General features: G+C 62.0%; 1 protein-coding gene across 3 annotated transcripts in view; it reads right to left on the bottom strand.

Annotated features, from left to right (window-relative positions):
- The window catches only part of SEPTIN9 (septin 9), a 145,905-nt gene extending 121,237 nt beyond the window's left edge, over positions 1-24,668 (bottom strand). Inside the window, exons 1-2 of one of the 3 annotated variants that reach the window (XM_042967572.1) lie at positions 24,571-24,668; positions 9,920-9,976 (exon numbers count right to left, since the gene is read on the bottom strand). In XM_042967572.1, coding sequence (XP_042823506.1) covers positions 9,920-9,976; positions 24,571-24,589 — 76 coding nt within the window. In that variant the 5' untranslated portion in view covers positions 24,590-24,668. Of the gene's footprint in view, positions 1-885; positions 1,023-9,919; positions 9,977-24,570 lie in introns of those variants that run through there. The other 2 variants (XM_042967575.1, XM_042967574.1) reach the window with 2 other exon arrangements.
- Between the last annotated feature and the right edge of the window lie 329 nt (positions 24,669-24,997).

The following is a 24,997-nucleotide window of genomic DNA, read 5'->3' as shown; positions in this document are numbered from 1 at the left end:
ACCGCCCGTGAAAACGGCCCGTCTTTGAAAGGCTGGACCCACGAGGGGAGCGGGGAGTGGTCCAGACCCGCGAGGCCCCGCTGCCCCAGGACCAGCCGTCCGCCCTCACTCTGTGCCCTGACGTGACATCAGCGACTCTGCTGAAGAATCTGAGCCGAGCCCACGTCTGCTCATCCTGCTGGCCTGACGCGTCCCTCAGTGACCCTGGAAGACCGCCACTCCCCACCCCGTTGCAGGGTTCCTAGGTGAGTAGGGGCTCCAATGACACCAGTCAGTCACCTGGGTTAATGCCCCAAGCTTCCAGCGAACAGGACCAGGTCTGTCAGCCGTGTGCGGGCGTGCACACACCCACACGCACACACACACACACACACACACACACACACACACACACACGTCTGCATGTCTGCCCTGAGCCCCGGGAGCTCCACCCCGGCAATCAGCTCCTGGGAAGGCACCAAAAGGCTATTTCAAGGAGGAGACCACGGCGGCCTTGAAGACGGACTTTGGCTGGCAGCAAAAACACAAACCACACGGGGGACGAACCAACCAACTAGCGACCCAGAGCCGAGCGCCGGCCGCGGGTCCCCCCACCCTTTGCCGGGGAGCTCGGCGCCGACGTCCCCGTCCCTGCGCCCGGCGTCTCGGGACGCAGAAGTGGCACGCTGGGAACCGAGGGGGAGAAGGATCCGGGAAGCAGAGCGGGCTTGAAATAAAAGCCAGACTTCGTGAAGCTCGGCTCTGGGAACACCGCGTCCCACGACCTCAGAACAGCCAAAAGGAAAGAAATATGTCCACAGAAATGAATCCCAGTGACCCCTGGGTGCTGACTTCCCGAAGCAGCGATCCAGCTCTGAGTTAGGGGAGGGGCGGCGAGCGGCCTACCTGTGATCCGGTCTCTCTCCATTACTACGGATATATTTAGCAGCAGGCGGGAGTCCTGGCGTCCCCCTTTCCAGAGGCTTCCTCCCCTTCTCACCCCCGACGCCCTCCCTCCTTCTGCCTCCTCCTTCTCCTCCTCCTCCTCCTCCTCCTCCTCCTCCTCCAAAAACACTCTTTGTCTGGTCTAATTTCTTCAATCTGTTGCAATCACGAATGCATCCAAATTACCACGTTTCCATGTGCTGATCATATGTTTGTGCTCCCAACCGAACCAGCATTGTCTCTTTGAATCGGGAGGGAGAAGGGACCGAGGCAGAGAAATAGAGGCGCGGAGGCGGGGCGGGGGCCGGACGTGGGCCGCGGGCCTCCCGCAGCCCCGGGGTCCCGGCCGGACTGGACTGCCGTCTGGGCTTTGTGCGCCCGGTGGCTCCAGAGGTGCGGCGTGCGAGCGGCTTCCGGCGGCCTTCTCTCCACCCCCTCCAGCCCCTCCGCCAGGCCTGCTGCTCCTTTTTAATATCCACTTGGAGAAGCTTAACTTAGCCTCTTGGAAACCAGCTCACAGTCAGATTCCTGGCGACTTCCAAAGTCTTTCATTTTCCCGTCCCGCGATGCTAGATCCTTTGGTCGCAAAGCCTCGCTCCCGCGTGCCTGCCTCTGCCTGCGGCCCCGCAGCCCACCCCCGACCCCAGACTCGACCCCCACCCCCCGGAGGAGGAGGCAGGGCCCAGGAGCACCTGCCCGAGGAGCCCAGCGGGATGTCCGGGTCCTGACAGAGACCGCCTGGCCCTCCCTCCCGCCCAGGCGAGGAGGGGGATGGCGCAAGAGAGACTTCCTGGAAGGTCCCACACACTCATGAGTCAGTGCGTCCCCAGCTGTCCCCAGGGAGTGAGCTCCTCAGCGCGACTCCCCACACTCAGCCCCTTCTCCGGGCCTGGCTGGGGGCTCGAGTGCCCCCTGCTCTTCTCCTGGGGCCCGGGGCTGCGGGGAGGGGCCGCTCACCTGGCAACCTCAGGGCCCCACCGGCACCCGGTCAGAGTCAGGGCTGGGGGGCTGGGGAGATGGAGGCATCCCCTCTGCCCTTTAGGCTTCTTTCCCTCCAAGGCCCTTGGCCCCAGACAGACACGGGTTTTGTCTGCCGGACCCTCTTGAAAGAAGACGCGCGTCGGGGCCCGTGCCGCACGGCTCGGGCAGTTTTGCGGAGAATCTGCAGATTCTGCGCTTGTCTTGGAAAAGACGGCCATGTGGCCACGTGGGCTGGTGTGAAGAGCGTCGCCCCCCCATTGACGACCCATTTCCGGTTTGCCCTGGTCCCCCAGCCCCTTCACTCATTGTCATTATTCTGAGCTTGCCATCCCGTCCCACGTGGCCACGTGAGGCGTGTTACCACGGGCGGTCCGTGCGCACCTGCCTGCCAGACGGCGCGGTCAAGGTCCCCGTCCCCTCCCGCCTGGGACAAGACCCCAAACGCAGTGCCCTATGTCGCAAGGGCGTCTTCTTGGGGGGCGGGGGACGCCCAAGGGCAAGCACCTCCTCACCCCACCCCCCAAGCAGAGCCTGGAGGAAAGCCCCAAAAGCGGCCCGCATGGTGACGGAAGGTGGGGGCAGTGTCTCAACCAAGGGGGGGTCCGATAGGCTGAACAGTGGCCCCCAAACACATCACAACCTGATCCTTGTAAAGGGGACCTTATTTGGAGCGTCTTTGCAGAAGGGTTTAAGTGCAGTCAGGCTGGGTCCTAATCATACGGGGCGGGGGTGGGGGGGAGGCGGGAGAGATTTGCAGACCGTGGCTTTGAAGGCTGGGTGCGGCCACAAACAGAGGGGCCGCAGCCCCCAGGGGCAGCAAGAGGCCGGAGAAGGATCTGGCAACCCTGCCCGCACCTTGCTCTCAGGCGTCCAGGTCCACAACCTGGAGAGAACTCACTTCTGTGGTCGTGAGCCACCAAGTCCGTGGCCGTTTATTACGACAGCCCCAGGAAACACCCCCAGACACCATAAACCCAAGAGCCAACATCCCCGTATAACGTTTTCCGGCCATTATATTTCATTCTAACGCATTACATTCAACCAACCATTACCAATCCTTGGGTTAGAACAGTGGCAATCATGGGGGCTTTGGGGTTTATTCCTTCAGCCTCTTTTCTGATTTTGAAGAAATGCTCCTTACTGGTTTTTCTGCTTATAAATGTAATCTTTGTTCATCGCACTGGATTTAGAAACTGCAGAAAAGATATGAAGAAGACCCCCTTTAATACCACACGAGACTCTCCGGCACCAATTCCCGCCGGGGCCAAGCAGGCCCAGGAAGGCCCCCCCCCCCTCTCCCCGAGACAGGCCCGCTGGTGGAAATTCGGGCTAGGCCAGGACACGCGGCGGCCTCGTCCGTCCAGGCCGCCTCCTGCAGGCGTCGGGCGCACAGGCTGTGATTTCACAGCCGTAGTTGGTGCAGCTGCTAAGCACAGCTGACCTGGGGTTTGTCCCCGGCATAGTTTGGCTCGACGTCCGTCCGTCCCCCCCCCACCACCATGCCTAAAAATCCGAGCATTCTGGCCCAAGCAGGGGATCATTTGAAACCAAAAACCTGGCAGCACCGATTGGCTCCGAGGAGGCCCGTGTGAGTCATGAGCCAGCTCAGAGGCCAGGCGCAGAGGTGGGGTGAGGCCAGGCCAGACCTGCATCCCCGAAGTGGGTTCCCCACATGGCTCCATTATCCTCGTCTGTGGTTACATAAAACCCGATGCCCCCCCACCCCCACCCCAGCTTAGAATCTGCCGCTGCATTAGCATACGAAAGGCGGTGAGCAATGCCAGTGAGGGGGCAGGCTTCCTTTAACCCAGCACTGCCCGGATTGGACACCTGCCACCTGGGGGAGGCCGACCCCCCAACCCCCCCCCCACCCGCCCCGGGGGGCCATAGCTTTGGGAAACTGCCTGGAGCATCCAGCAAGGCCCAGCCCCCTCCGGCCAGCCCACGTCCTGGGGTGGGCACCAATGCACAACAGCTCTTTCCAGACGGTTCTCAAGATGGTGCCTCCGTCCTTCACCCCCCTTCCCCCCGCACAGATGTGTACCTGCCACCTGCCTGTTCCCAGCCACCTTCTTTTCAATGTCACCATCACCAGCGAGGGGCCTGGTACGGGGTGAGGCCTGTCTTTAAAGATACCGCCCTGCACCCGGTGGGGAGGGGACGCCCAAGTAAGAGGCACTCCCGGGGTGCCCTGAACGCCTGCCACCCGGCCAGGAGGATGATTCTGATGGTGAGGGCAGCATCGAGAAGGGGCTGACAGGACCGACGGGGCCTTGTTCCCCGCGCCCCTTCTGAGGAGGGGCTGTGAGGAGGTGGGGGGAGAGGAGACACTCAGAAAGGAAGGTCACATTCTGAGGCTCTGGGCTCACACTTTCCGCCCCCGCTCACCCCCCTCCCCCAGCACGGATGCCTGCGAAGCCTCCATAATCGGCTCCGAGCTCCCAGGGAACTCTCCCTCTAAAAAATGACTTTTCCGTTCATTTCCCGCTCACCCCCAGACTCAACCACTGGAGTCTGCCTCCCTGAGTTACAAGTAAAGGCGTTCCATCCTGACCCCCTCCCGCTGCTACCTTACCCGCCAGCAGAGCGGGCAGCCTCCCCGAGCAACACAGATTCCGGGCTGGGGCCGGCTGCATTCCTCTCCGGAACCTTCTCCCCGCTTTTGATCGTGCGGCCAACTTTCGGCTGCTCCTGAGCAAACGCAACCCGGCTACTCTCTGCCCTTGGGCCGGCCTGTTGCTTTGGGAGGAAGGGAACCAAGATGAGACGGGGGAGGGCAGCGGCCCGGGAGGGCCTCACGCTCAGCCAGCCATCCCAGGCTGCAGCCCGGCCGGAGCCGGCGCTCCGCTCCTACCGGAGGCCCCGGCTGGCCGTGTGGTGCAAGGGGGGGCCTAGGGGTTTGGAGGCCAGGTTCTCGGTAGAGTCTGCCCCCGGGGCCCCGGGGTTGGAGCTTCTGCCCAGAACACTGAAAACTCCCCCAAAGAGCTGGTGTCTTCCATTCACCGCTGGGAGCCCTGCATTCTGCCTGCTCGGCAAGCGCCCAGTAAACGCTCGCCGGGTGAACAACGAAGTTAAAGATCCAACACGTGGACTCTCCCGACCGGCGCTGCCCAACAGAACGCTCTGCGATGATGTAAATGTTCTATATCTATCGCGTTCAATATGGCAGCCACGTGTGCCTACTGTTGAATGGGTTTCCTCCTCCTCCTCCTCCTCCTCCTCCTCCTCCCCGGAGACATCGCATTCTCCATAAATGTCTTCACCAGAAGACAAACAAAGAGAAAAGCTACTTTTCAGCCAAGGCAAAAGAAGGCGGATACTTCTATTTTAAACTCTTTCTTTGGCCCATCGTCCCAAGCTTCTCCTATCGAGTTCAAGTCCACAGTATTTACAGCCTGCTAGCTATGTGCCGTAAGAACATGGAGCCCTATGGGTGGGGAGGACCCCGAGACCCCCCAGGCCAGCAGGCTAACGGAGACTGACGGGCCGGGTCAAAGTTACCGTGGAGAGAGAACACCTTCAGAGACGAGAAGGTGCACAGCCCGTCCCAGAGCGTGGTCGCCAGATGGCCAGGGCACCCAGAGCCTGGAGGGAGGAATCGGGAGAGAGGGCCTGGAAAGGGGGCCGGGCCAGGCTGGGAAGCGTCATGACCACCGTACTTGGGTTCCGTGTAGCCTGTGGGGAGAAGTGAACCAAGGTTTCCTTAATAGCAGGAGGATCATGACCAGGTCTGTTCCGAATAATCACACGGACGCAGCCTCTGGCCCAGGCCCGGGCACACGGCCGGGTCTCAGCGAATGCCGCCGAATGCTGACGGGACCAGGGCAGCCTCCGTGTGGAGAAGGGGTGCCGTGAGGAGGGACACCGAGGCCTGACCAGGTCCAGGCCAAGAGGCGGCCATTTGGGGAGAGGGGGGGTTGACAAGAGGGTGTTGGGGGTGGTGCAGAGGTTAAGGAGACACCGATTTCTTGCTTGAGTACCTGGGTGGACGGTCAGGCTGAGACGTGACGGGAACAAAGGAAACGAGGTGTCGGTGCATGGCAAAGGAAGCACTATCGAGGGGAGCCCCTGAGAGCCCACGGCCCTGCCCGCGGTCAGCCAGGCTCTGGCAGTGTCGTCCTCGACCGGCTCCCTGCCACAGAGGCACGCTCTCTCCCTCCTGCCCGTGTGCCCACAATGATGGCGGCGGGGCCCCGCGTACAGCTAGGGGTCCTGAACGTGAGGCTGAGGGCTCACTGGGCCCGGGACAAGGAAGGGGTGCGTGAGCCTGGACAGAAAGACGGGCGGGGAGGGAGCGTCGGAGGAACCCGCCCGAGATCCCAGGGGGCACCCGCTTGTGAGGCGTCCCCCGTGAGGGCAGAGACACAGCCCCCATCCACCCACAGCGGCCCAGCGGGAAGGTACTTGAGGTTCTCCTAACGAATCGTCACAAACACAGGGGCTTAAAATAACAAAAACGGGTTCTCTCCCGTTCTCTCTTCTTCTGGAGGCCGAAGTCCAAAATGAAGGCATCGGCGGGGCTGATCTTCTTCCAGAGGCTGTGGGGAAAACCCTTCTGGTCTCTTCCAGCCCCAGTCCCGGCATCCCCCCGGAGTGCTCACCTTACTTCATCTCTGCCTACGTCTTCACGCGGCCTTCTCCCCCCGTGTACGTCCCCTGTGTGCCATGTCCCTTCTTGGAAGGACCCCCAGCCATGGGGTTTAGGGCCACCCTACCAGGAGCAGAACCTCATCTCGAGATCCCCAACCAACGACGCCCGGAAGAGACCGATGTCCAAGTCGGGTCACTCTCTGAGGTTCTGGGTGAACGTGAATCCTCAGGGGACACGATTCAACCTCCTACAGAAGGGATGAGGCCACCAACCTCAGAGGTGTCTGAAGGAAGAAGAGAAGGACCCAGAACACACACGACGGGCAGAAAGAGAAGGCTCTGAGAGATCCCGGCCGGGGACAGTCGGGCAGGCTGGCGGGCCGGGCCGCAGAAGGTGAGGGAGCTGACCGGGTGCGCTGTGGGAACCAGGGCAAAGGTTGGCCCGAGACAGTGGCCCCGGAAGCGGCTGCCCAGAGACGCTGCTAGAGGCCCAGAGTGTGGGAAAAGAAACCAGAAGGCCACTTGGGAGGTCTGAGTGTGGGCATCCCCACGGCCCAGACGATCCGCCTGGGGTCACACACGTGGGCACGGGGACACGTGAGGATGTTCCCAACAGCGCCTGTAACGGAGGAACCTTCCGTGGAACCCGGGCAGCAGGCCCACGGGTAGACAGGCAACTCGGCCTGCCCGCAGGGAGGAGCCCTCGCCCGTGGTCAGAATAAATGAACTAAAGCTACGTGGACCCTGCGTGGACAGGTCTCAAAGCCATCCCGTCGCGTGGAAAAGCAAAAAGCAGCAAACGGCCACCGCCCCCTTGGACACCCGATGTGATGCCGCTGGTCTTCAGCACGAGACCACGAGAGACCGCACGAGACCACGAGAGACCACATGAGACCACGTGTGTTGACCACAGACACGCCCGACGGGGACCGGTTCTAAATTCAAACAAGTGGTCACCCTGGCAGGGGTGGGCATGGGGAGGGTCACCCCAGGGGTTCAGACTGCACCCGTGAAACCCCATAACTCACGCCGGATGGTGGGGGCACAGCCGTTCTGTTATTTTACTTTTCACATTTACGTGTCAACCAAGTTCTTTTTTTTTTTTTTTTACTTTTTTAAATGTTTCTTTATTTTTGAGAGAGAGACGGCGTGAGCGGGGGAGGAACAGAGAGAGAGGGAGGCAGAACCCGAAGGAGGCTCCAGGCTCCGAGCTGTCAGCACAGAGCCCGAGGCGGGGCTCGAACTCATGAGCCGCGAGATCGTGAGCTGAACTGAAGTGGGACGCTTAACCGACTGAGCCCCCCAGGCGCCCCAGTACCAATTCCATTTTTATAAAAAAGAGCAGCGAGTGAGTGAGCTCGTCAAAGCATTGACCTGGGTGTGGCTTGTGCCAGAAACGGCCGTCCCCGACCTGGTCCCACACACAGCCCCGTGAAGAACCTGAACGAAAGCAGGCCTCTGGAGGACTCGGGGTCCAAGGTCCCAGACACGGGAGACCAGGCAGGGTGTGGGACAGAAGGTCAAGCTTCGGGGGGGGGGGGGGGGGGAGGGAGGGCGGCGGCTCTCAACGGGGATCCTACAAGGGTCAGAGGGGCAGGGCGAGGGGGCTGAGAGGCTGGGGGTCCAGGGCAGGACCCCGCCTGGACCGAGGTCTCAGCTGCAGGACGGCAGGGCTGACAGAAGGAGCCAGGGAGACGAGGAAAGGGTGTCCCGGGCCGGAGCCCGCACAGGCCCCCACAGAGAGGATTCCGTGTGTCAGCAGGCGGTCCCAGGCGAAACCCAGATCACCGACTTGCAGCTCTGGGCTTTGGCAAATTATGCCTTAGGCTTCCAAGTGGAGCCGTGCTAGCGGCTGCCAAGGGCTGACGGCACAGAACTGGCCAGTCTGAGCGCGGGGAGGCGCTGGCCAGAGGAGGCTGCGTCCACGCGGCCCGGGGCGCCAGTCTCCCAGGACCTCAACCCCCGAGCTCAGGAGCCGGTCTCCAGCCCGTCACAAGACCAGGCCCCCAGACCCAGCCCCGCTGGCGGAAGGGAGGGAGACCGAGAAGCGGCCCAGCTGCAGAGGCAAGGGGTCCCGGAGAAAAGTTCCCCGGGAAAGCAGAGGCGGCCGGGCGGTCCAGTGGTCAGTGGCCTGACGTGGCCCCGGGTGGGCGGAGCTCCTGCTTAACCACGGATGTGAATCATTCGGCCGCCCTGCAGACCTCCAGCCGGGCGTCACCCTTCCCTTCCCACACCCGGCCCCATCCTGCACCACACGGGGCCTCAGACACGGCCGTGTGGACATCCCAGCCTGTACAGACACACCCCGCCGACACCACCACCCCCATTCCCTGCAAAGAGCTGCCCCTGGCCTCCCCACGAGCCTGGAGGTGTCCCACCCACGGGCAGGTGACACCTCTCCCCTCGGGGATGTTTGCGCTGGCCCCGGAAGTAGGCGCAGGAACGTCTGGGCAAGGAATTCTGGCGTCGCCAGAAAGATCTGGCTGCTAGCTACATGAAGACCTTAGCTGGAAGTTCGTCTAAAATAAAGTAATTAAGGGGGCGCCTGGGTGGCTCAGTCGGTTAAGTGTCCGACTTCGGCTCAGGTCATGATCTCGTGGTCCGTGAGTTCGAGCCCCGCGTCGGGCTCTGTGCTGACAGCTCAGAGCCTGGAGCCTGTTTCGGATTCTGTGTCTCCCTCTCTCTCTGACCCTCCCCCGTTCATGCTCTGTCTCTCTCTGTCTCAAAAATAAACGTTAAAAAAAAAATTAAAAAATAAATAAATAAATACAATAAAGTAATTAAGGAATTCTATGCAAGCGACCAGACGAATAAATTAAACTTAATGGATTCTTCAGACGGTCAACAGTCACGTGTAGCTAGCGGCCCCTACAGGGGACAGCACAGACACGGGACCTTTCCACCATCACAGGAAGTGCGACTGGGCAGGGCTGGTCTTGGAGGTGGGACGCGGGCTCTGGGAGAGGCGAGTCCCTTCGTCTCCGGGCCCCGACATCCTCCTTGAAAGGGGGCCACCAGCATGAACACGCACAGAAAGAGCCAAGAGAATAGCTTGGCCGTGACCATCATGAGCTTGCTAATTTGACACTGGTTACCTATTCGCTCTGTCACGGGAGCACCTTTCCTCCTGCAGGGTCACGGGGAGCAGGCGCAGGGGTCACGGGCCGACTGGCTCAGAGGTGCTCAGAGTCAAAGCCGCCCTCCCGCGGGCGGCCCGCCCTCGGCACCTCGCGCCTTCCCTCCGTGCTACCTACAGACGGGCGGCTGCCCCAGCCCCTGGCGACACGCCTCTGCCGGGCCCGAACGCGACCTGCGTCAGAGCCATCGAAGACGGTGTCTCCCTGGACAGCAGGGGAGGGGCCCTGCTCACCCGAGAGGGCCAGGCCGGAGAGAGGGCAAGGCCATGACTTAACACACCGCTTACCTGGACCCGTGGGGTCGCCAAGCTTCCGGAGACGGTTGCTGGAGGTCCGCGTGACTCCTAAAGACAGGGGCAGAAGGCACAGGTCACACACGGCCGCCGGCGGGTGGTTAACACCGGGCACGCCCTCACCTCTGCTCCTACAACGGGCTCCAGAACCAGAAACCAGAGGTCCTCGTCCTCCCCGGCGACACCCAGGCCCAGCAGCCACCTGCAAGGACAGCCACTGCCATCTGGACACCGGCCACTGGCGGCCACCGGGCCGGATTCTTTACACCCATCTCTCACCTAACTCTTACCGCTGCCTTTTGCGGCCGAGTTTCAGTCGGGTCGAGGAACCTGCCCGAGGTCGCACAGCTCCTAGGAGTTGAGCCCAGAATGAACCCAAGTCCGTCCAACTCTAAAATGCGGGCTTGGCCCAGTGCATCATGCCATCCTGACTGTCCGCAGGACGGTGAGGGGTGCTGGCCCCCGGTCAGGCACTGGTCACCCCCTGGGATGGCACACGTCGATCTGTATTGTGAATCGGGATCTCCCCGCACCAGGGTCCCTGACGCCACCCCCCTCCCCCCACTGCTCTGAGGCCGGGCAGGGCCGGGCTGGATCCGGGAGGGTGGAGGACGAGCGGTCCTCCCCCACACCCCCCAGCGGGGAGCAAGAACGGAGCCCCAGATGAGCACCGCCTCGTGCTGCACACGCTCCATCCCGGCACCCACCCCTCGGGCCAGCGCGTGCTCCCTGGAGAGGCTTATGGCAGGCAAGTCCTGACTCGAGGAGATTTGCGGAGGTGCTAAGCCGAGCCCGGCCGAAGCTGCCAGGAAGGGTATCCACGGGAGGGGCAGGGGAGCGTGCTACCGCGGCCAGGTCTCACGGAGCTCTGGAAGTGTGCCGCCTGGGCAACCAGGCCATCCTTTGGAGAGCCGCAGGGACACCCCAGGTTGGCCGGCAGAGGCCCTCCCCACAGACGGCAAGATGAGCGGGGAAAGGACCCGCTCATCAGGGTTAACCCGGAAACCTGCCCGCAGCCTCCGCCGTCTGACAGCCACCCAGGATGCCGGGGCCAGAGATGCCCGCTCCCGTCTCGCGGTCTTCCGGAGAGGCTCTTACAATGCTCACTCACTCATTCGTCCCACAAACCCCCGCCCCCGACACCGTGACCACCGGGAAGCGGAGGCAGCCAGCATTGTTCCTGAAGGTGCCAGAGCCGCACGCAGGGTGACCCACAGACCTGGCTTCGTGTGCAGCTCCCCGGGGACACCCATGCTCTGTACGTCTGAAGACAGTGACAGCAGAATGGGTACAGTGCATCCTTCAGGGTCTTTCTTACCTGCCGCTAAGCCCAGGCCTCTTTCTGAGCTTGGGGAGGACCCCAGGATGTGCCCCAAATGTTGAACCCACACGGAACACCACCAAGAGATGCATGGACACGAGACGCAAGGGCCTGGAGTGACCAGCGAGGCCTCTGGGAGGCAGGGACGACCAAGCAGACCCTCGAAGGAGGCAGGGAGGAGGAGGGATGCTGTGAGGTCATGACCACTTCCGCTCACGGAGGCTCTATGACCACTCCCCGCGCACCCCACGACGCAGGTGCCACCAGGGCCATTTCAGACAAGGGAAGCGAGACCTGGAAGGCCCCCTCGGCCCGCCCCAGCCATGTCGGCGACCTGGTGGCCGACTCTATGTGTCAACATGACTGCATCCCCCCGTGCCCAGATATGCAGCCAAACGTGATCTCTGGGTGTTTCTGGGTGAGGTTAGTGTCTGTATCAGCGGACTGGGCACAGCAGGCCATCCCCTCGGCGCGGTGGGTGCGGACACGACCGAGGAAGGGGGGGTGCTCTGGGCCTGACGGGAACACCGGTCTTCTCCTGCCCACGGGCTGGGACGCACGGCGTCGGCCCCCCTGGTCCTCGGGCTGAACTGCGGCACCCGCCTCCCGGGGCGCCCAGCTTGCAGCCGCAGCCCTGGGGTTCCTCAGCCTCCGTCATCACGTGAGCCCGTTCCCCGCCGCTCTGTGACCTCACCCGGCAGACACGCGAGCACCCTGGGTGCCCGGCCACCCCGATGAAACGTCTGCTCACCGCCGAGTGATGGAAACCGTCCCTCCTCAACTACCGCCCAGAACACGAGGATTGCAGGCCACCCCTGCCCATCGAGGCTGGACGGCGGCCTCAGGCCCTTGGGGGCGGGAAAGTCCCGCATTGGGCTTCCAGAACTGACTGCTCCCTTCAGACCCGGAGAGGGTGGGGCCCTCAGTGGCTCTGGTGGGCTCCCCAGGGCTGGGAGCGGCGGGAGGGAGACGGGCCCTGCCCCCAAGGCTGCTGAGGCGGGAGTATGGGCATCCCCAGCCTCCGACGGCCACCACGACGGCCGTGAGCTCTCTCCACACGCCTGAGTGGGAGCTACACTGCATGTGACAACCCACGAGAATGATCATCACCCCCCAACACACACACACACACAAGCCACTCAGAGGTCCCGCCGTCGGGCTAAGAGTGGCACCAATGAGCCACAGCTGTGCCTGTAAATCCAGCGAGTCCCCAATATGGAAACAGTACGGGGTGAGGAACAGAGGAGGAATGGGCCCAACATTCCTGTGGATTGACTCACTTCCGGCTGTGACTCGCCCGGGGCCAGCTGGACGCCCACCCGTGCCCCTGTGGCGGCTTCCAGGCAAAGGTAGAAGGGAAAAGGACCGTTCGGGCTCTTCAGCACCCCCCCGCCCACCACCAGGGCGTCTGGTCCTCAAGCCCCATTCTGGGTTGGCTCCTCCCCGAGCCCGCGGGTGGGGCCAGAGCAACAGCATCTGTCTCGGATTTCTTGGGTGGAGTTTGTGTTTTATTTGTGCTGTTTATTTTTCCGATTTCCCCAAACACGCGGCTGGTGCCAGGCAGCCCCTGGCGCAGACAGGACGCCGGGCACGCTGCTTGCTGGGCCGGGGAGGTGGCGGGCCTGGGGTTCCCGCCCTCCGACGAACTCCCCGCCCGGGAGACACCCGCGGCCAAGAGCTACTGAAATCCAGCTCCCTGGACCTCATTCCTCGGGCCCGCGTCGGAGTCCGGCGAAGAGGGAGCTGGAAAGGCCTCCAGGACATCCAAGGGCTCCGCTGTTCCAGTTGAGAAGGGAGTTATTTTTATGCGATTTTAAAAGAAAACATATTCAGAAGGAGAGGAGGCCATGTGACATCCAGAGTTCGCCGGGTGCGAGCTGCACGCCCCGGGAAAATAACACCCACCCCTATCCGTTCCAGCCTCATCACTCCCCCCAGCCCCCCCCCCCCCGTCCCGGGGCGGCGGCACGGGGACCAAGACGAAATGAGGTCACACGCCGTGGCACTGGGCACAGTCCCGAGCACAAAGGAAGCACCCGATAGATTAGACAATTATTACCATCGGCAGTAGGTTCATCACAGTCATAACAATTTTTAAATTATTATCGCTCACCTGCTGCATACGCCAACCTGAACCTGGGGACCTATAATTAGGAGCTAAGAGAGCTCGGCGGCCCAGAGCCGATGCATCTGAACGAAGGAGAAGTTGTAACCGAGGCCCCCGGCACGTTCCGGCCAGGCCGCTGCTATGCCCCGACCTCCGCCAAAAAAAAAAAAAAAAGTTCTTCCAGGAGCTCTACCTTACTCCCTCCCAATTCAGGGAAGCCCCCAGACCCTCCTGGTCTCCACAGCGATCTGCACGTTAGGGGAAGGTGGGCAGTTTTCTAGATCCAGAGAAAACAGCCAGGCTTTGGGGAGCTCAGACTCCGGGTGCTTGCCCTCCCGGACCCGGCCGCCCCAGAGACTCGGAGGCCGGGCCAAAGGCCGTTTCCCACGTGGGCACAAACTCCAGACCAGTGACCAACGCCAGTAGAGTGTGGCAGACAGAGCCCACGAGATTGAAAGTCGCTTCAGATGAGACAAAAGTCAGCAGAGAGTGGAAAGCGGGACTCAGCCCGGGCCGGCGGCTCCAACAGAATGAAAACGCAGCGTTCCAGAGCAGGAAAGAAGAGGCCAGAAGATGCGCGGGGCCTCCTCGGGCCTCGAGAGAAAGACGAGGATCCCACGCAAGACTGGGAGAACGGGGATGGTCCGCGAGGCATTTTCCTCGTAGGAGCAGCGTTTGGGGTGGGGGCCGCCTCCAGGCAGCAAAAATGGGTCCAGGTAAACCGCCTGGTGCCCCTCTCGCCCCTTTGCCACACCCCCCAGGGGCGGCACAGCCCGGGTGCCTGTGTCACAGAACTGGGGAGCTTGCCCGGGGAAGGGAGGGCAGGGCGTGAAGACATTTTATCTTTCCCTTCCAACCACGTTTTTGTGATGGAACCCGGGAAATTACAAGGTTGAAATGGTTAAGCAGGCACTGAGGAACTTAACTAGACTCTCCAGTTAATAGGTTATTATTCGTGATTATTTTTAATGACTGGAACACCACACGTAGTCTCAGAGCCGCTGCCTCCGCCCAGGATCTGGCGGCTGGCCCCAAGCCCCGCTGGGGTCGTGCACCGCCCAGACACCCTGACCCCGGGGGAGGGGATACCGCCCCCCCCCCACACACACACACATGCACCCCGTTCTGCTCTGTGCCAACGGCGAAGGAGGTCTGGACAGGACCTTCCTCCAATTAAAAGTCACCATTTTCTCAAAAGGGAGCCTTGCAGGAAGGGGTCCGTTTTCAATAAAGAATCGGTTTTCAATTTTTGCTTCAAACTCATGAGAGACTCTCAGGAAAGGACAGGGAGGTCCCGGCGACCTTGGCCCAGAGCTGCCTGCCCCTACCCAGCGGTCCCCTCCTCCTTCAAGCCCGGGGCGGGGGGGGGGGGGGGGGGGCCAGGACACACAGTCTTTACCCCCCTTTCTCCAAGCTCAAGTGCTCACAGAAGCTGTGAAGGGCTTCCCCCAAGTCAAGGTTGCAGGTGGGAGTAAAGAGTCAAGTTCCAGGCTTATCTTCAGAGGAACCTGAGATAAGGAGATAACACCTCCTCCCTCTTCTCCTACCCTCTGCCCTTGGCCTTTGCTGCCAGGAAGTGTGTGTGCTCTGGACAGGTACACTAAGGAGGTGCGGATGCCCTCCTGATGGTGCCCCAACCACCACCGCCCCCCGCGCCCCTCAAGAGAACCTTCTCCCCACCAAGGCCGGCAGCTGGGGCTGCGGATCGAAGCAAACCTCAACGTATTCTCCCACGTGGCGAGCAATCCTTTTGCCTTTGGAAACGTGCTCGGGCAAGGGACGCAATACTGCGGGAAGTTCTGTTTTCTGCAAAGCCTCGGGCCTTGAAGCCAGGGGTCCTAGTCCCTTCTCGGACTCCCGCCCCTACCTGCCATCCCCTCTCCGGTGTTGGCGGTGCTCCCAGCCCACGGTCCGCCCGGCTACCAAGCGCCAGCGGAAGGGGCCGCTGGTTCTGGTGCGGTGCCCTCGGCCGCGGTTGCTGAGGCTCAGGGTTGGGGCCCGGCTGCAGGGCCGGAAGAGAAGGCCCCGGGCGGTGGCTCTGCGTGTGCGGCGAGGAACCGGGGCGCACGTCCTCCTCCAGCTCGGACCACATCTTCGGGCGGGTGTTCAGCCTGTCTGAGCATCTTGGCAGATGCAGACTCGTGAAAGATCACTGAGTGCCTACTCTGCACCGGGCACTGTCCAGGGTGCGGGGGACACGACGGTGACCCAAAGTGCCCTGGCTGCTCCTGGGGCCCCTCCACGCGGGCATCTGGCTCACACCTCGGGGAAGAGGTGTCACCAGATGGCCACGTCTGTCACACAGCCATCGGTGCTGACCAAGGACCCACAGAGCCCTTCCCTCAAAGGTTCACCAGCGGGGCATCTGGGCTCTGGGCCCCACCCGTAGAAACTACATTGCCCGGTGAAATCTGAAGTTCAGGGGCGCCTGGGGGGGGGCTCAGTCGGTTAAGCAGCCAACTTCAGCTCAGGTCACGATCTCACCGTTAGTGAGTTCGAGCCCCGCGTCGGGCTCTGGGCTGGCCGCTCGGAGCCTGGAGCCTGCTTCGGATTCTGTGTCTCCCTCTCTCTCTCTGCCCCTCCCCCACTTTCTCTCTCTCTCCCTCAAAAATAAACAAACGTTAAAAAAAATTTTTTACATCTGAAGTTCAGATAAACAACAGATAATCTTCAAGCATCATCCCTTGCCCTCCCAGGCTCTCCTCTGAGTGACAGAAGAGATGCCATCCACGGGACGAGGTCTCCAGGTCCCCCGGTCTGCCACCCAGCGAGGGGCTTGGGAGGAGAGCGGAAGGTGGGAGCAAGGGAGAAACGGGGTACCTCCTTCCCGCTCTCTCTGCCTTGGGAGGTCACGTCTGGCCTCTGCCGAAAGCTGTAGCCCCTGTCAGGCAGGCCCGCCTTCGTCCCCAGCGTCAGGGGACTCTGGACGGGTGACAGGACCTCCTCCCTCTGACCCTCAGATCTGGCGGGGAGGGGATGGGGGTGGCTTCCTGCTGCTGAAGATCTGTAGGTCGTCTCGGCAAAGCCACCGAGAAGGGCCCTGACCGCGTGTCGACACGGTCAAACGTTCTTGCAAAATGTGCGAACCAGGAAATACCTTAAATCCAATCGGTTAAAATCCCTGTCTGTGTCCACTCTGAGCTCCTGCCCAACACACTCCTCCTGTGCAAGGAGCCACCGGAGGGGTACTGCCGTCTGGGGGTGCCGGCCAAGGAGAGGTTGGATGGAAAGCTATGTAGTTGGGACTCAGCTGGGTTGTATTTACACAGCTCGCACCTTTCTGCGTCTACTTAGGTGACCGCTGGCCATTCCGCGGTGGGAGTCCAGTGATGTGCCTTCTGGTTCCCGTCCCCACCCGTGTGCTGCGCACGGTCAGAGGGGCAGGGCAGGGGCGTGGCCCGAGTGCATGCCGGAAAAATGTGGGCAGAGGGGGAGAAGCAAGATGTGGCACGTATGGAGCCAGAAGCTCGTCTACGGAAAACCATTCCAATCACCAGACACAGAGTTGTAAGCGGAGAATTCAGTTCTCGTCCACGTTGAATCAAAACGACAAGTATCCCCGGCCAGGAATGAAGGTACAGTTACAAATGCCCTGTACTTTTATTTTTAAGGTTTATTTTTATTTTTGAGAGAGCGAGAGAGCGCACGCAAGTGGAGAAGGGGCAGAGAGAGAGAGAAGGGGGGGGGGACAGAGCATCTGTGCTGAGAGCACGGAGCCTGCCGCGGGGCTCGAACTCGCGAACCGCGAGATGGTGACCTGAGCCAAAGTGGGACGCTCAACCGACTGAGCCACCCAGCTGCCCCGCAATGTCCCATACTTTTCTGTGTCTTTCTTAAAAACAGAAATTATCTTCAAAATAGAATTGATCAGAATTCTTGTGTTTAGAGGGCAAAGATCGTGGCAATATCACAAACTGTGAAGTCACACTTTTTAATGCATCCCAACTACTGAAGATAAAAAAAATAAACTTTGATTAACCAGGAAGATGAATGAAATTTCTATTCTCTCTCTTTCTACCTCTCTCTCTCTCTTTCTGTTCGGAATAAATGATATGACCAAGTCCTCAGGTAAAAGAAGCGATCAGAGCATGTAGCCAAAACAGTAGAAAAAACAAAACAAAACAATGCTTTGGAGACAGGACAAGTAGTTGATTGATAGAAGCATTCTTAGGTTTCTGGAATTTCTGGTGCTTATGGTATATGCCAGCTGTTTAAAATTTACAGTTTGGGGGCACCCGGCTGGCTCCGTTGAGGTTGTGAGCTTGAGCCCCACGTCGGGCGCAGAGATTCCTTAAAGACTCAGATCTTTTTGGGGCGCCCGGGTGGCTCGGTCGGTTAACCGTCTGACTCTTGGTTTTGGCTCAGGTCGTGATCTCGCGCTTCGGGAGTTCGAGCCCCGCGTCGGGCTCTGCGCTGACAGCTCGGGGCCTGGAGCCTGCTTGGGATTCTGTGTCTCCCTCTCTCTCTGCTCCTCCCCCGCTCATGCTCTGTTTCTCTCTCAAAAATAAACATTAAAAAAAAATTGAAAAAAAAAAAAGAAAACAACAATAAAAAAGGTCCACACGCAAAGGTCTGGCTGCTCGAGTGTCAACCCCCAGCTCCCAGGAAGGTGCGACCATCCAGAACGGACTGGATCGCCAGGGCTGAGGGTGTGCCACAACTCAGCCACCCCCCCCCCCCATGCCACCACCTCCCCCTCCCCCTCCCCGGCCTCACAGCGCCGCCTGTGTGCAATGGGATGTTTCTCCCCGACCTGTGTTCCCCACACTGTCTACACTGGGGCACCTCTGTGCAACAGAAGTCACGGTTTTGTTAGCGACTTTCACAAACTAACCCCCAAATCCGTCTGAAGTTGATTAGCCGGGTTCTTAACAGGCTGATCAGGAAGGCAACGGGCGTTGGATTACAGGAGCTTTATTCTCCCGCTGGGATCTGATCCCCGGTGGAAACAGGAGGCACGGTCCACCGGGAAGGCTGTGAAAGCCCCAGGATGCAGGTCAGATTGAGCCGCGGGCCGAGCCCGGGGCCGCCTGCCAGCTCGCCTCTGCCCAGCCCTTCCTGGTAACCACACTCCCCAGGAGCGGTCTCCAACCGGGGCAGGCAGTCACTGCCGCCTGCCTTTCAGCCGCTGCCCCAACACGCCTGGCCCGGTCGGGACAAGGGGCCCTGGCACAGCCCTCGGGGACTTCCACGGCTGCCGTGGCCAGCCCTGATTCCCAGGTGCAGCCTTGAGGGCCCCACAAGGCCCAGTCACCGCCTGGGCATCCCTGCACCACCCCTTGAACCGCCCAGGACGAGCAAGGCCTCTCCAGGAGCCAGAAAGGGGGCAGTGGACAAGCCCCCCCATCGCCCTAGCTCGGCCCCACTCTGAAACCCCCGGCCAGGGAGGACACAAGACGCGGCTCTCCGGGGGGGGGGGGGGGGGGGGGGGGTCGGTCAGCAAGACAGAGGTCTTTCCCGCCCTCCTCGCCCCACCCAACACTGGGGCCCACACCTGCGGGCCGGGGTGGCCCTTGGGGATCCCTGTTCCCCAAGACGACAGGCCTCTGCAGGTGTAGAGCCAGCATCGCTGGGAGTGCGACCGGTGACGTGTGCTCCCGCCAGAGGAGGCGGGCGGCCTGGGCTCGGGGCCACCCTGTGACCCGGATCATCTTACCGTCCCCGCCGCTGCCCCTTTCCCCGCCCTGGAGGCCCGCAGGCTGCCAGCAGTCACGCTTCAGAGAACCAGGTCAGATTAGGACGGGAACAAAGCCCGGCTCTTACAGAGCTCCAAAAGGCCCGAGAGGGCAAGACGCCTGGGAGCCGCCACCCCCTTCGCCACTGCAGTGGACCTGGGCCCCGGGTGGGGACAGGGAGATAAGGCAGAGAGAAACTGGGCTGGGAGCAGAGTACCACGCTCAACCTTGGGGACCCAAGGCCAGGCCGCCCTTCCCCGGCCGCAGTGGGAGCCACCAGGGTACAGGAAGGACGCTGGGAGCCCTTCCCAGCAACTCAGCAGCGCCGGGTGGACCCTTCTGGAACGAGCGACGGAACCCACAGGGAGAGTCGAAATGGGCCAGGAACCTCGGTGGGGGAACAGGCACCCCACAGCTCAGCCAAGGTCGCTCTGGGGGACCGAGTCCCTCAGCACGGTGGGCGCCGTGGTCTCGTGGGTTCTGTGTGGTCTTGTCTACAGGTTCCCAGGGGGCTGCACCGCCACTTACCCCCACTGATGTCCCCAACCCCCCCCCCACCCCCCCGGCCACACCTAGAGCTGGGCATTCCTCGATAACAGTGCCAGCACAGAGGGCCGGGAACCCAGCCCATCACCTCCCTCCACAGCGAGGCTCGCACCCCTGGGGCCTTGGGCCTCTCTCTCCAGCCCTCCCTCCCCCAAGGCCACCAGCTGGATCCGCCCCGGAACTGGCGCTCCTCGCCCCTGGCTGGGCCCGGCACTGCCGTGGGCTGAACCTTCCTTATCGAGTACATCTTAGGCAAACTGCATATCCCACACAACAGTGCCCGTGGACAAACAGCCTTGCGGAAATAAGGTCCCGCCCCCAGGTCCCATCCACGTGGGGCGGCCTGGGGCGGGCAGGAGAGTCTCGCCAGGCTGCCCAGGGAGTTGCGGGGGAGGGGACTGCCTTCTTCCTCCTGGGGTCCCTGGGTCTCCAGGTGAGATGTCCTCTGCAGACGCCCACCTGGGAGCTCCACGCCCATGGCCGGCCCCCACTGCCACCTGGGCCGGGGCTCTGGGCCTCTGCTCCTGAGAGGCAATCTCACGTCCCCTCTGCACCTGTCCTGGCTTGGACACGGAGGTGGGTGGGCAGAGCGGGGCTTCCAGAAAGACGGTGGGCGACCTCCAACTCAGGTCCCTCACTCTGGCCTCTCAGAACCCCGCTGGCCTGGCTGGGAGGTGCTGGTGGGCAGGTGTCTGTGAGCTGGGGCGAGCCAGAAGGCCAGGCAGGGAGGTCACCCCCCGTCTCTGCGGGAGGCCAGGAAGAGGGACGGCCCCCGGTCTCGGGCTCAGTCAGCTCACTCACATTTGTGGGGTTCGGGGATCCCCAAGTTCCGTGGTCCTGGGCACCAGTCCGAAGTAGTACAGGCTAACTGCACGAGGTAGCTCTTTCTCTCTGCCCACGTCCGCAGATGAGCCAGAGCAAACAGGCCTGGCCCCCAGGAGACAAGGGACAGCAAGGACAGGGCAGGGGAAGGGGCCAGAACAGAGAAGAGGAAGAACCTTGTCCACGCTCACCCGGCAACCCGGCAACCCGGGGTTAGCTCACTGGGGAAGTGTTCTCGGAGGTTCTTCGCCCTTCCCATAAGTCAGCTCCTAGGGCACTGGGTGTGGAGAAGGCCGCCCACTCCGGGGCCCGGCTGCAGACGTAATCTCTCTAAGGCCATTGCCCTGGGGTCCAGCCTCCTACTCGGGCCTCTGGAGAAGTCACTACAGGGCAGAGCTTTTTAACCCCTGGTAGGCCAGGTACCCCTCTGGGAATCTCCTCGAAGCCACAACGAATCTCCAAGTAATTCCCTACTGTGGCCGGTGCACACACAGACCAATGCCCACCCCCTTGTCCCCCGTTTCTGTGGCTCGTGGGCCCCAGGGAAGCGCCTGTGCCACTGAGGGTTCCCAGGGGAGCCGGGGACACTGGAGGGCAAGGTCTGTGTGACCTGGTGTGCAGTGAGGAGCCCCAGACTCAGAACACCAGAAAACCCGGGGGACTCAGGCAGCAGGCGGCTGCAACACCAAGGGGCTGCGGGAAAAGCCTGGGCCTCACTCCGGCCTCTAAAGCCGCAGAGGTGCGGGGAGGACCGGACAGCTCCTGCACTTCCTGGCAAAGGCAGGGACAAGCGGCCTTCTCCTTCCTCCTGCTGATGAGGACCATGAAGACAGGGGCGCCCGGGTGGCTCGGCCGGTTAAGCGTCCGACCCTCGGTTTCGGCTCAGGTCGTGTTCTCACAGTTCCTGAGTTCAAGCCCCGCGTCGGGCTCCGTGCAGGGCCTGCTGGCGCTTCTCTCTCTCTCCATCTCTCTTCTCCTCCCCTGCTCTCTCTCTCTCTCTCTCTCAAAATAAATAAACTTAGCAAAAGTCATTTAAAAAAATAAAACAATGATGGTGACCATAGCCGCCAAGGTACAGAGCAGGCCTTTCTAGGCCTTTCTACGCACGAGCTCACGCGATCTTCACAAGTCAGCGTCGACCCCGTGTAACAAATGAACCAAGCGAGACCAAGTACCTTGCCCCGCAGTGAGGGAGGTGCCAGGCTCGGATTTAATTCCAGGAGCCCCGCAACGAACCACGGGGGCCACGCGGCCTGTAGACGGACATCGGTCCTGGCCCACTGGAGCCCACAGGGGAGGTGGGCCCGGGACAAGCCTGGAGCAGCTCGGGAGCTGCTGTCCTAACGCCCCATCTGGGCGTCTGCCATGTTCTCCACCTGGAAAGATCCTTTTATTCTCTGACCTACTCACAGCTTCTCACTTCTCAAGGCCGCCCACTCAAACCTCCCGTCACGCCCGTGGTCCCCGCTTCCAGGGTATTGGGTAGCATCTGGAGCCCGTGTGGCGCAGGAACACAGGCAGGAAGGGCGTCATCCACCTGCTTCTTGCCCCTCCAGGGAGCATGCAAGCTCCCTGCAAGCGGGGACCACGATCTTTCCATCACCTCTGTACCCTCGCGGCCCTGCCTGTGCACGCCCAACACACGGTGTGTGTTCAACGAATGCGTACAGACCCAAGACACTTGGGATCCCCCCACAAAACATATCTTCAATTTTTTTCCTCTTTCCAGGGGCGCCCGGCTGGCTAAGTTGGCTAGGCGTCCAACAGCGACTCAGATCACGGTCTCACGGTCCGTGGGTTCAAGCCCCGCGTCGGGCCCTGCCCTGTGAGCCCAGAGCCTGCTTGGAATCCGTCTTCCTCTCTGTCTTTCCCTCGCTTGTGCACACACCTGCTCTCTCTCTCTCTCTCAAAAATAAACATTAAAAAAAAAAATTTCCCCTTTTCAGACACTCACGAGTACTCCAAGGCAGCTCTACAGAGAACACCATCATAATCATTCCATTTATTTCCGAGCCCGTAAATAGGTCCAGAAGCAACGATCCCACTCAATCCAGGAAAGAATAAAAGCCTTCTTCGTTGTCCTTGGATTTTCAATACTGGGGGATTTTTAACACCGTTTGAGGCTCCTTAATTTCATGGCATTCATGCTACGTAGGGGTCGGTCTGACTTCTGCCAAGCAGCCCTGTGGAACCGGGGCACCAGGGGAACGGGAGCGTGTTCAGAATGGGGCCGAGAGGCCACCCCGCCCCTGGGCCAGTCCCCTCCAGTCCGATCCCACACAACTACAACGGAGTGACCCAGCCCACCTTGGACCGCTGCCAGCGGGGGAACAAACTGGAAGGGGTCCAAGCCCTCCCCGCACCCATCCTGCAGCACCCCGCCCCGTTAGGTACACACAGGAGCCACGGAAGCTAACTTTACAAGAGCTGGTTCCTACTCACCCCCATAAACTCTCCTTCCACTGACTGCACAAAGCTTCAGCTTTGTTGTCTTTATCTACCTGGGGGGAGGCGGAGAAGGCGTGGAGGAGAGGAGAGGTCGAGCCAGCTTGGGGGGGCCCTCTGGCATCCGTGTAGGACAGTCTCCCCAGGGAAAAAGCCAAGGACCTGTGACCTGGGAGGACCCCCGATCACACCCACTGTCCAGACCCACCGGCAGGACGTGAGGTGTATGGAGACAAGGGCAAGAGCAAACAGGGGTCCCTGGGCCGCGCGGGGCTAGCGATCCCAGGGAGAGGGCCTCACGCAGCAGCAATGCCCACATCCATCTCAAGTATTTGGAGCATGCTGGGGAGGGAGACCGTGAGCCAAAGCCCAGGATATGTCACCTGGAAGCCCCCTCCTCCCCCACCATCACATCAACGCACCCACGCTTCCGAGACAGAGCCGGGTTAGGGCCGCGCTGTTGGCCACAAGGGGGTGAACCTTGACATTCTAAGCCACTGACCCAGAAGGGTATTTTAAAGGAAGTTCTGAGTAACCCTCTTTGAGACACGTTATTCTTTATTACTCATTTTGGTTCCTGAATGTGGAAAGCAGGAGACTGAGAAATGACCCACAGGCAGGGGGGTGGCCTAAATGGCCTCTTCGGTTCCCAGTGAGTCCCATGATTCTGGCTTCTTATCAGTAAAAATCAAGTCACGGGTCCCTGGCAGAAAACTTCATGTCCAAATAGATTAAGAACGCAGCTAGCAAGGTGAGCAAAAGGGCAGATGCCACTGAATTCAGGGCTGAGGATCCTGCCTGGACCCTTTAGGGGTGAGGGGGGAACCACAAAGAAAAAACAAGAAAAGAGAGAGGACGGAGATCTGGGTTACCCTGACCTGCCCTTCAGTGCTTGTGGCCTCAGTTTGCCCATCTGTGAAATGGAAGTTCGGGGTGATGAGAGCCAGCGAGGCCTCCTCCACCCGAGTGAGGGCAGGCCCACTGGTGGAGTCAGGATGGGTGCCAGGACGCGGAGGGCGCTGTGAGACCCACCGGATGAACCCTCGTTACCCACCCCCCCCCGCCCCCAGCGCTGCTGGGCGGTCCCATTTGGCGAACTTTCAAGGCATCCGCTGGGTACAGGCAGTCCATCTGAAGGATGCTGCGCGGCCTGGACCACCAGCCCTGGAGGCTGAACCGGAGGAAATCTTCCACCAGCCCCCCCCTCCCCCCCGCGCACTCCTGGACCCCAAACTCCCCGACCGGCCGGCGGCGCCCGCAGAGTCGGCGACGATGCAAGGGGCTCGGAGAGCGAGCAGGAAGTAGGGCCAGCCCGGGGCAGCGGCCCCCACGGCAGCCCCCTCCAGACCTCCGGGCGACCCGCGGCTGACGGCGCCAGGGAACCGTGGGCCAGGTGGGGGGCGGGGCCGGCCGTGCAGGGGTCAGAGGGCCGGGGCGCCAGGACCCCCGCCGCGACCCCCGCCCCGGTGTCCCGCACGTGCGCGCGGGCCCCGCGGCCTGGGAGCAAAGGGGGACGCCGGGTCCCTCGAGGGGCCCAACGCCTGGAGGCCCCTCGACCCCCACCCGGGGTGGGGACCGCGTCCACCGGCCGGGCGCGAACTCCCCACCCGCCACAACCCGCGCCTGAGTCCGGCGGCCCGCCCCGGCCCAGGTAAGGAGGGCGCGTCCCGCGACCCCGACCTCCACCCCCCCCACCCCCACCTCCCCGCGCTCCGGCCGCGGCGCCCACCTGAGTACGACTTCTTCATGGTGTCGCCGCGGCCGCCGCTCCCAGGAAAGTGTGGCTGCGGGGCCGCGGGGCGCGGGCTCCCGGGTCGCTAATCCCGGGCCGGGAGTGCGCGGGGTGGGGCGGGAGGAGGGGCGGCCCGGCCCCGCCCCCGGGCCCGCCCCCGCCCGTGGAGGTGCGCGCCCGGCCCCGCCCCGCGCTGCACCTGGCGCGGCCCCGCCCCCGGCCCCGCCCCGCGGCCCCGGCGCAGCGTGTCCGACGGTGGGAGGGGGCGCCCACGTGGTCCGCGCAGGGCCCCACGCCGTCCCCCAGCGTGGGGGGCTGGCTGCGGGGGCGTCCGGCCACCTCCATGCGCAGGGGGCGGAGAGGGCCAGGTGGCCCCGGGAGAGGAGAGAGCGCGGGGAGCGGCCTGGGCACGGGCGGGCCAGCC

Source organism: Panthera tigris, chromosome E1, assembly GCF_018350195.1.
Source record: "Panthera tigris isolate Pti1 chromosome E1, P.tigris_Pti1_mat1.1, whole genome shotgun sequence".
Classification (NCBI taxonomy): domain Eukaryota; kingdom Metazoa; phylum Chordata; class Mammalia; order Carnivora; family Felidae; genus Panthera; species Panthera tigris.
Note: the sequence above shows the minus strand (reverse complement) of the source record. Positions and strands in the feature narration are given on the sequence as shown.